The sequence below is a fragment of the Antennarius striatus genome, chromosome 23 (genome assembly GCF_040054535.1).
Source record: "Antennarius striatus isolate MH-2024 chromosome 23, ASM4005453v1, whole genome shotgun sequence".
In the NCBI taxonomy this organism is placed as follows: domain Eukaryota; kingdom Metazoa; phylum Chordata; class Actinopteri; order Lophiiformes; family Antennariidae; genus Antennarius; species Antennarius striatus.
The window spans coordinates 8,856,047-8,870,152 of NC_090798.1; the positions used below are offsets into that span (position 1 = coordinate 8,856,047).

General features: G+C 42.7%; 1 protein-coding gene across 11 annotated transcripts in view; it reads right to left on the reverse strand.

Moving 5' to 3' along the window:
• The window catches only part of map4k2 (mitogen-activated protein kinase kinase kinase kinase 2), a 64,991-nt gene extending 55,269 nt beyond the window's left edge, over window positions 1–9,722 (reverse strand). For 8 of the 11 annotated variants that reach the window (XR_011034523.1, XR_011034521.1, XR_011034522.1 and 5 more), the window contains exon 1: window positions 9,503–9,722. Coding sequence is in view for 3 of the 11 variants with exons in the window: in XM_068308659.1 (XP_068164760.1) it covers window positions 9,503–9,595 (93 nt within the window). In the remaining 8 variants the exon portion in view is untranslated. Of the gene's footprint in view, window positions 1–595; window positions 711–9,502 lie in introns of all 11 variants that reach the window. The other 3 variants (XR_011034527.1, XR_011034526.1, XR_011034528.1) reach the window with 2 other exon arrangements.
• Between the last annotated feature and the right edge of the window lie 4,384 nt (window positions 9,723–14,106).

Below are 14,106 nucleotides of genomic sequence, written 5' to 3' on the forward strand. Positions count from 1 at the left end.
AGCGGTGGTGTGGGTGTGCATCGAAACACAGATCAAGAGAGATGGCGAAGCGTGAAAAAAGCCCCCTGGTCTCTTTACGTGAACCGGAACAACCGGAACTGAGTTTACATGTTGCATCGTAAGCGTGTCTCTTCGCTGATGTCATTGTCGGGGGTCTTTAGCCAAACAAATGTGGTTAACAGCATACCTGCGGTACAGTACCGGCATTCACTGTACTGTATACTGGTATGTACCGGAGGTTTGCCAGACGGAGCCTCGCACCATGTTCTCTAATTGGTCTATCGCTGCTGGCGTACGTAGTGACGTAATACGTCCTATGTCGGTGGACAATGGCCGATCTGGCGGATCGCTGACTAAAATCACACAAAAACATTTTTACAGATTGTGGAACTCAGTGTACACATAAGACGCTTAATGTTAAAAGGCGCAGCGTTGATTTTTGAGAAATTTTAAGGCTTTTAAGCGAGTCTTAAGCTGCGCAAAATACAGCACCTACATATTTATATTTACAAGGAACGTTATTAACCGGTTCAGGAACTTCAGGAACCTCCATTTATGGCCTCTAGGGCCACACACAATGCCAAAACCTCAGCACCTTGGGCAGAGGGGTTGTCCGTAATTTGAGCGGTGGAGGTCAGGTCAAAGTCACCAGTCAAGGAGTTGTATTGGACAACAGCTGCTGCCGCCTTCAACGAGCCTTCATCCAAAGCCTGAAACGGTAAAAGACATGCTATCATTTTTGGGTTTGTGTGGTTACAGTAGACACTTCATCCCTTGTTTTGTAGAACACACAACACCACTTCGTGCAATGATAAAACAGCACGGTGACAAAAACACTACTGCCAAATTTGAGTGGGATGCAAATACGTCAGATTGTTTTGTTAGACTTGTTAATGCATTGGCTACGGCGGCTGCTTCAGCCAACCCCAATTCAGGCTCCGCGTTCCATCTGGATGTCTCTATCTCAGATGATATCGCTAACGGCGTCCTGTATCAGAAGGTTGAAGGTGAAAGACGCATTTTGATGTATTGTAGTGCTCGTCTTGACCCAATTGAGAGTAGACAGCCACCTTGTGCCAGATACGCGGCAGGCCTTGCTACATTGATAACCAAAACAGCACACATAGTCCAAGGCCACCCACTTATCAGTCTCACAGAACATTCAGTCACATCGTTTGTTGTGTCTCAGGCCTTCACCACGTCTGCTTTGCGACAAACTAAATTATCTAAGATTCTTCAAGCTCCTAACATCCAGTACATCCATTCTGGTGTTAACATGGCGGACCATATCAGTGTACTTCAGGGACACCACATGAATGTGCTTTTCTGATTCAGGGTGACCTCAAACCTCGCCCAGATTTGCAAACTACACCACTGTCTACAGAACTAATTCTTTTTTAAGATGGTTGTTGTTCCAGACAGCAGGAGCAGCAGCTGTCATCCAATACAACCCCTTGACTGGTGACTTTGACCTGACCTCCACAGCTCAAATTACGGACAACCCCTCAGCCCAAGGTGCTGAGGATTCGGCTTTGTGTTTGGCCTCAGAGGCAGGCGACGGACAAGACTTGACGGTATATTCAGACTCAGCCTACGCGGTTGGTGCGGCAGTCTTGAATCTACAGGAATGAAAGAGGAAAGGTTTTCTTACAGCTAAGGGGGCTCCCATAGGTCATAGACGGCTGATTGAGAGACTGTCAGCTAGCATTATGTTGCCCTCCTCATTGGCTATTGTCAAAACAGCAGGACATAGTAAAGCAAACACTTTTCAGGCTAAAGGTAATGAGGCAGCAGATCAGGCAGCAAAGCAAGCAGCAGGGTACCACCCCACAGGTAGCGTTATGGTGAGTATACCACAGCCATTCACACCTATGTCACCTGTGCATACGCTATCATTAAAGGAGGTTCTTACTCATCAGCAGTCCGCCTGTCCGGAAGAATTGAATTTTTGATGCCTTATATTATGGCCTCTTTCAAGGCCAAGAGGGGGAATGAAGAGATTTAAACATTGTAGACATGCTGTTTGCTGTTTTTCAATTTTATTCAATTTAGTATTCAATTTTAATTTAACTTTTCCACTTTTCAGTACTTTCACACACACTTGAACTCATCTAATCTGACACACACACACACACACACACACACACACACACACACACACACACACACACACACAAACAGTTACAATAACAATTCCATCTATGGAAGTCTGGTGGTCAGGACATAGGCGGTCTTAGTTCTTTGTTCACAGGATGAACCGGAACCGGAAATCACATCCACCGCCTATGGAGAAGGGGGGGGCGGTCAAACACTTGTCACAATCTAAGTCATCATATTATCTCATGAAAATTCCTTATCTGAATCACCGAGAAGGGAAAGAAAATGCAGCTGTGCTGTTGCAAGGCCCGTTTACTGCAGGCATTTAGGGACAGTGAGAAAAGCCTGGATATCTGTATTAGACTTGAGATGGTTTGGACATGTCCAGAGGAGAGATAGTGAATATATTGGTAGAAGGATGCTGAGTTTTGAACTGCCAGGCAGGAGGCCTAGAGGAAGACCAAAGAGGAGGTTTATGGATGTAATGAGGGAAGACATGAAGGTAGTTGGTGTGAGGGAAGAGGATTCAAAGGACAGGGCCAGATGGAGGAAATTGATTCGCTGTGGTGACCCCTGAAGGGAAAAGCCGAAAAGAAAAGAAGAAGGATCTGTATTAGACTTGTTGTCAGGAATAAGCTTTTTAAACTTATGACCATCAGGTAAGTCTCCTACTTTACCTCAATAACAAGAAACGACCGAGTAACGAATTTTTAAGACTACTCTGCTTCAGAACTCACTGATATCTGTGAGGTGGACACCTATACAGAATCCAAAACAGAATCCAGAATCCAAACCTAGCTTCATATCAGCATTTTAACGTACAAGCAAAAGATATATATCAAAGGCATGTAAAAGAGGTCATAGCTTCATTGGAAAGATTTTGGTGTTTTTATTTGACAGCCAGTCATGTTGCCACCAGAAACTATGCTGCTTAATCTTCTGGTTAAGGCAAATGACTGGCGTCCTTCCTGGGTCCTTCGACATTATGCAGCTAACCTAGACTGGCAAATACAATGAATACCATAGATCAGGGGTCACCCACACGGTGCTCGCGGGCACCAGGTTGCCCACAAGAACCACATAAGTCACCCACAGGCTGTTCTAAAAATAGAATCTACGCCACTACTCACTATGACTAAAAATTTATTTTATTCTGTTGCTATTATTTTTGAATCACACTTACATTTATATAGATTTGAAAATGTCAATATCTTGAAAATATGTTATTTATCCATGAACTTTGGATAAGCTTAGGTCATCTCTGACCTACTGTAGTTCAAAGGTCAGTATTGTGCACATGGATAGTAAGCTAGCCGGCGCAGTGCAGATGGACGCTGAATACAGTTTCTGACCCCAAAACATGAAAGAAAAAAGAAAGAAATCTTATCACTTTCACAATGAATGGGAGGAGGAGTTATTTTTTACAACTGTGAAAGAAACCTGTGCGTATCTTATTTGTGGGGCGAGTGTGGCATTTGTTGAGAGACACTTCACTAAGTGTCAGAAAAGCTACCATGCTAACTACCCACCGGGAAGCGCACTACGGGCAGAAAAAGTCTGTGAGCTAAATGCAGCTTTGGGTAAGCAACAGTCTTTATTCACAAAGCCGGTGAAAAAATCACAGAACGCAACTGAAGTTTGTTTAGACCAGGGGTATTCAATTAAAAGTCACGGAGGTCCACTTATAAAAATTTCTTCTTCGTAAAAGGCCCAAACCCAAGTCCAATTTGTGTCTTATAGCCGGCCCCTATGTCCACATTATCATTTATTATCAATTTCCAATGCAGGATATGTTTAACTGAGTGCACAGCTAGCTCTTTTACCTCACCATAAATAAAAGTAGACCCAGGAAAATAAATTTAAAGCCTTTATGTTAGATTGAAGAACACAGAAACCTCAGAATCAAAAATAAAGTGCAAAAAAGAGCTGAATAATCTTTTTTCTTGTAAATTAAAGACATCCCAGCCTAAAGAACTGAAGGCCTACACTTCAAGTAAAAAAACAGTAACATGTTCAGAAGGCATGAATAAAAACTGGCTCTTTCAGGGGAAAAATGCAAACAGAACTTTCTTCATGAGAGAAAGGGGCATGTGGCCTGCCAGTAATTTTCTTGTACACAAGTAACTTTGTACACAAGGTGTGCCTGTACACACCTTGTGGTGGTGGTCACCTCGTGGTGGTCTCTGTCATGTGTGGTGAAAGAGACCACTGGACTTTGGCAGCATCTCTTTTATTGCTGCATGTATGTCCTCTCCTCTTGTGTGTGTTTCATAGTGGTGTTACACTAAGCAAAGAGCTCCTTATCTTTGTGAAGGAACCTGACACACACAAGCTACAACTCATCAATGGCCACAGATATGCATGATGCTCTCTGAATAGCTGCATCAAGCTGTTAATATTTCTGATTTTCTGGATGCTGTTGAAGCTGACATTGGGAGTTTTTCCACACATCTCATCTTTCTGTTTTCCCTCAAACAATGTGTCAACAACAGCTTTTAAGCACTTATTCACAATTGTCCCATCACTGAAAGATGTTTTATGTTGCCCCAAAATCCATAATGCCTCTAGTGAACATTCATTTGCATTTTTCTCGGTCATTTTGCCCTCAGCTCGGACTTCAGGAGATAATTCTGCGCAAAAGCTCTGTGCTTTGTTTCATAGTGGCGCTTCATGTTATTAATTAATTAGTGCTATTATATGAGGTGAAATTGTTTTGAACTGCCTGACGGAGGTATAAAAAAAAATTTCATCCACTCATTGTTAACCAGCGGTTTTCCTCATTAACCTCCCTTCATTTGGAGCTGGTAACACTTCTGCCATTGAAGACAACAACGCGGGGAGTTGAAAAATACACATTGGAGGAAAAGGTGCCAGTACAGAAGCTGACATCAGTAACAATAGATGGGGCACCGGCCACGACGGGCCAGCATGCAGGCTTTATTGCACAATGCAAACATGATCCAGACTTTACAAAATGTCTGCACTACCATTATATCGTTCATCAGCAAGCGATTTGTGTCAAAGTGACCGGCTTTGATCACGTGATGACTCCGGTCGTGAAGATCATAAACAGCATCTGCTCCAAAGCTATAAGCAACAGAGAATGTTTAAGATGCTACTGGACGAGCTGTCCGCTAAATATGGTGACATGGTGACATTTTCAGGATTCACTGAGAATTGCAGTGTCAAATTACTCACCAGATTATAATGCACTGGTGAGCAGCATGCAGTACCACGCATCCCCCCTTCATAGTAAATGAGCTGACCAATCACAGAGACAATTTTTGTCATTGTTTAAACTGCAGCAATATTCATCAAAAGCATTGCACAAAATGTTAAATGTTCTGAAAGAATTTATTCTTGTTCAGACAAAAAAGTGCTTTCCGTCTTTAAATGCTAAAAGTGATCATTTGCATTAAAAATACAGCAGGTGTCCCCCTGACTGTCAAATGTTGAGCAAATAAGTGTTTCACGTTTAAACATGTTTTTTTGATTGTTATTGGTATGTAAATCACTAATAATTCTGGAAAATAATTATTGATATGTGAACAATAATTTTACACCGTCTTAGAACAACTACTGCTCTTTTAATATCAGTATTATAACATTAGTTGTCCATGCAGTTTTGTTATATAGGAGGTTTGTAGCAAACAGGTCCTGTGAAGTGGCCCTCAGCCTCTAAAAGGTTGGTGGCCCCTGCTATAGACGTAAACCACATGGATGAACAATACTAAATTTAAAAATAGAGAAGCTGAGGCTGAAAACTGAGTCTTTCGTCATGGCAGGACAGAAAAGTGAAAATGTCATTCAATAAACTCTAGAAGACCCAATTAAGTATTTTGCATGGAGATAGATGCGTTTGTCAAACGTTGAATACTATGTTAAAGTCAAGCACAGATTTTTCATTAAATCTCTAAAAGTCACACAACAACGGAAAATAGTGAGATCCAAACAGAGAATAGTAAGATCGAAGCCCATCCAAACTTCTTTTAGCTTTGGTTTAAAATCGGTGAGGTGGCTTCTCTGATGTCGCTGAGTTGTGTGTTCCCAAGTTCTGGACCCTAGACAAATGATACATCTCCAATTCATCCGATGCATCAGACTCCAATCATCAATCATATAAACTCAATGACTACAATGACATCAACAAACCTTTTCAGAACATAAACATCCACTAGGTAGACGGACACACAAGTGAGATCACCTGCTAACAAAAGCAAAATCTGTAGCTTCCTGTTATCTTTCCTGTTCTACCCCAGGATTTCCTGTGACTACATTGATGACTACATTGAACGCAATTTCTCTCAGATTTTTACATAGTCAAGCCAGAAATAAACAGCTATCGATTTTATCTGGGGAGAGCAGAAGGACATAAATATAAGCCTTCCTTTGTGTCTGAATGTAATGCAATATATCAGGTTGTAATGTATATCCTATACAGGACTAGCTATTATATAGAAACTTTCCAAAACTGCACTGACTGATTTTAAATGGAACACAAAACACTAGCAGTTCTTAACAAGGCTCAGAAACAAATTCAATAGTCACAGTCAAAGTTCAACATGCTCAAGGGCATGCTACCACAGTCAGACAATCGCCCTGACTGACTGGCTTGCAAAGCTTTTAAAGTGTCCATGCCAGGTGACGAGGCGGGGCTTGGGCCTGGCAGGAAGATGGCACACCAATCAGGAGATGGGCATGGCAGAGGGGCGTGGTCCCAGAGACACCACACCTGGCACTGACCAGGGAAGGCGGAGCATCCTGGAGAATTGCAGTGCCAGCAGCTCAGAGGCAGGGTCGCAGAGGGATACACAATACAAACAATAGTCATGAGCTGCGTCTGTAACACACGCAGATTACATGTGACTGCATTTTCTCATTTGAACCAAAATAAAGTTGTTAATAGTGTGGAGATTTGGGTAACAGTGGAGGGAGAGGATCCATGAGTGAAGAAGACGTTCTGTTAGATAGAAGTGTCTCTATATAAAAAGAAATTCCCAACTTAAAACAACAACAACAATAAAACTTTTCCAGGAACGTTTTAAAATTACTGAAAAACATCCCCATGCTGGTTGGACAGTTTCATGAAATACCATAATGGTGAGATGGAGGGCTGGTCGAGGACTATGTTTCTCTCCCGTGGACATCTACAACATGGAGGAGCCAGGACATGTTTCCTGAACAGATGTAAACACAATCATTGTTTGTGAATGGTTTTAAAATGTCACAGGGAGAGAAGGCTAAAGATAGTCCGACCACCATGTTGTCACATTGTGTGTACAGGAAAAATCATCCCAAGTCAGGCCGTTTTAGGGTTTTTTAAAAGCATTAAAAACTCCAAAATCACAGTTTAAAAGCTCCAAATCACCGTCGCTCCAAATCATATTCTCACACACACACAAACACACGCACGCACGCGCGCGCGCACGCACGCACGCACGCACGCACACACACACACACACACATATATACATATACTGTACATAATTTTTTTTTTTTGTAGTCTGAGTGAACATCCAGCATTCACCCAAACACACATTCATACGGTGGCAGTAACAGGCACCACCTGCTCTTAAGGAGCAGTAACCATTCACAATCACTATCTGGAGTGGGAGCAGTTTGGGGTTCAGTATCTTTCCCCGGTATGTGGACTGCAGGGCAGGGGATTGAACCACCAACCATCAGATAATCAGACGACCACTTAGCCAGAGCCGCCCCAAATCAGGTGACCTCAGTTTCGTGCACGTCTTTGACTGAATTCCAAGCCAGATTTCATCTGAGCTTTGTTCACTTTCTCCTACAGTTTCAACTGGTGACGAACCCTGGCAACAGCTGTTGTATGTACAATCCCTCCCGTCCGAACCACTTCAGCTTTTATGTCCTTCAGAATGGTGGTTGGTGTTGTGGCTTCCCTCACCCGTCATCTTGTCGCCCGGTTCCTCACTCTGTGAGGACGGGCAGCTCTGCTGATGTAAACAAGTGCCGTACGCCTACCATTTATTAATGATGGATTGAACTGAACTCTGTGGAATGTCCAGTGAGTTGGGAATCTATCTGGAGCCACGTCCTGACTCACATTTTAAAGTGATCGCATTTATGAGCTGATGGAGCCTTCCTTTGTCTTTAGGTTGCCATGGTAGCAGCAACACTGCTAAATCGGAGACTGGACCTCCCTGGCACCGGCGGGTTTTAGCATAAATGACACATTTCAGGAACAAGAAACACTAGTGCCTTACGCTGCAGGTCTTACTAACACATTTGTTGGTTTGAGCCTTGAATGCATCACAGTATGGAAGTCTCTTTGCTAGTTTTGACTGAATGCTCAGCACAGAATATAAGATGCACAGTTAAACCAACTGTCATCCATAAACCACAGAAAACACATCACTTCCTGCACCACATGAAAGGAGACAAACAAGTTAGTCTGGTTTGCAAAGAATCCAACTCTATAGCAAATACGACAAGGGGGAGAGAAGGGCTCCATGTTTCTGTTGGGGAAGGTAAAAACAGCAACAATACAAATTCCTCTTTTTTCCACAGGATGCATGGGCGTGTGAGCAGTGAGGACGTTTGCATCCTGACCCTCAAATAATCAAGTCAACAGAAACCGCAACATGAAACCGTTTTCTACCAATTTCACATGGCAAAATCACAGATTTTCTAATAATATTCTCATCATGAGCATTTTTGAGCATCTTGATTTTCACATACAGGATGCAACACTAATACTGTACACCAGTCATAGCATCTCCTATGGTTATTACCACTGCCTTCACCTATCATTATATCTGGGCCAGGTGCAGATACAGTTATTTCTGTTCACTTCTTGATTCATTTTAAAGCAACCGTTGGGCCCTGGTGAAGTTTGGAACTCTACTAGGTACATTTCTAGATACTTTAGCCAATGGGACATTGTTTTCACCGACACTTGTTGTTTTGTTTGTCTGTTATTTGACTGTTAGCCAGATTACACAAAAACTACCAGATGGATTTTAATGAAACTGGAAAGAAGACATAAAACTGGAGAATGAGTCTGAATACATTCTTATTATTCACTTTCTTTTGTAGTCATCTCTATGAATGTGATTCTGGTATAATTCTGTCATGTATAAATTCATTTGTCTGGTTCCTAAACTTCTATAAATGAATGTTGAGATACATACTAAAAGGAGAAAATGATAATTTGATCCATCATGAAAGGAACCTGAAGCACAACTAAGTCAACAGGATGGCGCAGGAACAAGAAACACTGGGGGGGTGTTTACGTTTATAACTGGGTTGAAGTTCTGTATTAATGCAACCGACCAGCTACAGGTAAAACAGAGAAAACACAGACTTCCAGAAAGTTCATGAAGAAAAGCGTATTTTCTGCGTGTAGCGGTGAAAGTTGAAAGTTCCCACTCACCTTGAACACATCTCCGTAGGTACCGCACCCGATGCGGTAAATTAACTCGTAGTCGTTGAGCGGGTTCAGGAACGACACCCCTATCGTGTCCATGTTGGGGGACCCCCCCGGGGGCTCAGTTCTGCAGCCTAGTGGGGGTTATATCCACAGATCACAGCTGCTGGAGAGGGAGCATCAGAGGAGCTCACTCACACGCCTGTGCCTGCTTGGTGGTGGTGGTGTGTGTGTGTGTGTGTGTGTGTGAGTGTATGTGTGTGTGTGTGGGGGGGGGGGTAACAGAGGAGCGCGATCCGTGTTCACAACAGGGACTGACACCGAGAGGGTCTGTGTGCGAATATCCCCGAGTGGAGAGGAGTCAAATCACGAATAAGCAAAGATCCCACACTTAGTTATGAGAATAACAGTCACTAAATATCCAAATATTCTAAATATGGATGGATGGATCTTCTGATGATATATACGTTATTTGGTAATGACATATGTTTGCACAAATTCCTCAAGAATGCCCTGAAGAAGCTGATAGTGTAATAAATCTGCCCGTTTTTGAAGTGTAATAGGCCAATAATGTAATAAAGGTCCTGATCGAATAATGTAATACATTTTTGCAAGTAACGTAATAATTAGAGGTTAGGGTTAAGGGTTGGATTAGGGTTAGGGGTTGGGTTAGTAAATTATTGAGTTATTGACCAAAATTTATTATGTTATCCTTTCAGGACTTCTAATATGTTACATTGTAAATAAACGTACAAATTTATCAAGTTCCATCCACCAATCTTCCACCACTTATCCGTAGTCGGGTCGCGGGGGCAGCAGCTTCAACAGGGAGCCCCAAACTTCCCTTTTCCCTGCCACATCCACCAGCTGTGACTGGGGGATCCCAAGGCGTTCTTAGGCCAGTGCTGAGATATAATCCCTCCACCTGGTCCTGGGTCTGCCCCGTGGTCTCCTCCCAGCTGGATGTGCCAGAAACACCTCCCTAGGGAGGCGTCCCGGAGGCATTCGCACCAGATGCCCAAACCACCTCAACTGACTCCTTTCCACACCAAGGAGCAGTGGCTCTACTCTGAGCCCCTCGCGAACAGCAGTGTTTCTGCTGCCCCAATTCTCCATCCAATCTCACGCTCCATTGTTCCCTCACTCGTGAACAGGACCCTAAGATACCTAAACTCCTTCACTTTGGAAGGACCTCATTCCCCACTCGGAGAAGGCAGTCCACCGGTTTCCTGCTGAGGACCATGGCCTCAGATTTGGAGGTGCTAATCCTCATCCCCGCCGCTTCACACTTGGCTGCAAACCGGACCAGTGAGCGCTGCAGGTCACAGGCTGATGACGCAAACAGGACCACATCATCTGCAAAAAGCAGATTTATCAAGTTATCGGCTGTTATAAAGTTATTGGCTTTAACTTTCTCTCCTTGGTGCATCTATGCTAAGTAACATGTGATGAAGAGTCCGAGAATGGCCCAAGATCCAAGACAGCTTAATATCACAGGTACAGATTCACACGGGCATTTGTCATAAATACACACACACACACACACACACACAAACACACACACACACTTGCTCTCATTCCCACTAGACAACGAGTGATCAGATCTTCCTTCACCACGCTTGAGAATGTCCCCATGAAGGCAAGGTGAAAATAAACAAGCACATAAAGTAATAACAAAGCACAAAACACTGGTGATTAACCCCAACTGGGTGCCAACAAATAAATGTGGAAAACAACAACAATGCACCAAACATAGAAAAAGACACATAGGCAACAGGATCATCATGTAAGAAGAGGCTCAGAAACTGCGAAAGTGAGAGGAATTTTCCTAAAAACAATTTTATGGTATAAAACAAGAGGGTCGCCTCCACAGGACAGCCCAACTGTTTCTAAAAGAGAGGGGGCAAATCTTAGAAGACAACAATACTCACATTCTGGACAGGGATTTAAAAAAATACAGTACAGTAATTAGAAATTAGAAAATTTATGAGATTTAAGACTCCCCACTGACCAGTGACTTTCCAGGTCCTAATGAACTCAGCACAATTGAAGCTTCTTGGACAGCGAAATGTGAAAATCTACCAAAATAAAAAAAATCAGTTGCTTCCTTTAAGCTTTTAGGACTGCACTGACACTTACTTGAACGTGAATATTGGGACTGTAAATATGTCTTTACTTTCTGAAGGGTTTTCTTTATGTCCATCAGATATCCAAAGCTGTCAGGACTTTCCACTGGACTTTAAGAAAGTTCTTGAAGACGTTTTGTCTCTCATTCAAAAGACTTGGATGAGAGACGAAACGTCTTCAAGAACTTTCTTGAAGTCCAGTGGATTGATTTAAACAGTTTTGGATAACCCTGACCTGGGTAACTGAGAAGCTACACAGACATGTCCATCAGATGAATCCTGCTAGGTAGTCTGAGTTGTTACAGGCAGCGAACACCAGCACTATGGTCCCTTTAGAATACTGTAGATGCAAGCAATGTCAGAAGTGCTGGCTTCAAACAGAAAAAATATCACCGTTACCAAAATCTGCATCAACTTCTGCACATGAAACAAATGTAAAGTTCGTGAATTCTTCCTCTTCACCAGACAATAAAATAACAGAAAAGAAATCAGACATAGAGGAAGGAAATGGACATTTGTAGGACATGACCTTGGAAATCATTTCTATGTAAATAACCTCCTAACAGGTTGTTAATAGTCTTACTGAGTAAATGTTGATGGTGTTGATTGAACTAGCCTCTAAGCCAACTGGGTTTAGATTAAGCCAGGAGTAGTCCTCAATGCAGAGCAGTTAAACATTTCAGTGGCTTAAATTTGTTTTTTTGGTCAGTGACTTACTTACAGTAAAGTAAGTAACACAAGATGACAGGATTAAGCCTCATTATTTAAGTAGCACATGCTATACACTTCTAAAATTAGATAAAAGTAAAAACTATTCTGCTGTTACTGAGCAAAAGAAGTGCAATTTGCAGTGAATTCAATACAAATGATAATGTAACCACAAAGACAGCACAACAACAACAGGTGAGATATTTTCATAAATAAAGCATTCCATATTTCTTAAGGTCATGATTTTCTTGAAGTTGATAATAATGAAATCAAAAATCTAAAGCTAGAAGGCCCAGAGATCAGCTGGCGTCTAATCCGGGGTGTATCCCGCCTCTCACCTGTAGCCAGTCTCTAGCAGACCTGTGACCAGCAAAGTGGACAAGTGGCTGAAGATAAGATGATTGTCTTCATTGATCTGAAATTGTCCGTAGATGTGTGTGGTTGCTTGTCTTTCGTGTGGCCCTTAGATAAGCTCGATTCTCATCTGGGGTGTACCCCACATCTTCTTCTTCTTTTCCTTTCGGCTTTTCCCTTCAGGGGGCGCCACAGCGAATCAATGTCCTCCATCTAACCCTGTCTTCTGTATCCTCTTCTCTCACACCAACACCCTTCATGTCCTCTTTCACTACATCCATAAACCTCCTCTTTGGTCTTCTTCTAGGCCTTCTGTCTGGCAGTTCAAAACTCAGCATCCCTCTACCAATATATTCACTATCTCTCCTCTGGACATGTCCAAACCATCTCAGTCTGGCCTCTCTGACTTTATCTCCAAAACCTCTAACATGTGCTGTCCCTCTGATGTACTCATGCCTGATCCTATCCATCCTGGTCACTCCCAAACAGAACCTCAGCATCTTCATCTCTGCTACCTCCAGCTCTGTCTCCTGTCTTTTCCTCAGTGACACTGTCTCTAGACCAGGCATCACCAAATGGCGGACCTTGGGATGTTTCTGTCCGGATCCGTAACCACTCTAAGCACGAAAGCAGAGTTTCTTGGAGAATTTTTTCTGATGGTCGCGGCTACAGATGGCGGGCGCTGCTACTCCACTTAATACAGTAATAGCGCCACTCAATTCAGCCAATCAGATAATTTCTTTACCCTGCTCTGTCAGCGCACCTGGAAGTGACACAGCTCGCTGCTGCTACCACTGAGTTTACCGCTACAGCACAGGACAGAGGAAGGGAGACAGTGAAGACAGAATAGCTCCGAATGAAGGAAGGTTAATGATGAAAACTGCTGGTTAACAATGAGTAGACAAAATTTATGTTTATTCTTCCGTCAGGCAGTTCAAAACCATCGTACCTCATATGGTCTGAACACGTAGCATTAATTAAAAATGATAACGTGAAGAGCCACTTTGAAACATAGCACAGAGCTTTTGAGCAACGTTGAAGTCCGAGGGCAAAGTAACGGAGCAAAATGAAAATTAATGTTCAATAAAGGCATGGTGGATTTTGGGGCAACATAAAAAATCTTTTAGTGATGGGACTGTCGTGAAGGAATGCTTAAATGCTGTTGTTGAGACTGTTACGGTTTTGCTCTGGACTAAACCCTCTTTGGTTCTTTAGCTTGGCTGTGAGGTGTATCTTCAATACTGAGACAAACTGTATTCTAAAAAGAGTTTACTGAAGAAGTTCAGCAGTTTACAAGTTGGTGAGGATACTGCGCTGTGCTCTCCAACAGACGCAGCAACAAACCTCTACAGAAGATCCCCGAATGTTCAGTGGCTGTGATCTTTATAGCGTTTGGGTTAGACTGTCCTTGAGTCACCAGGC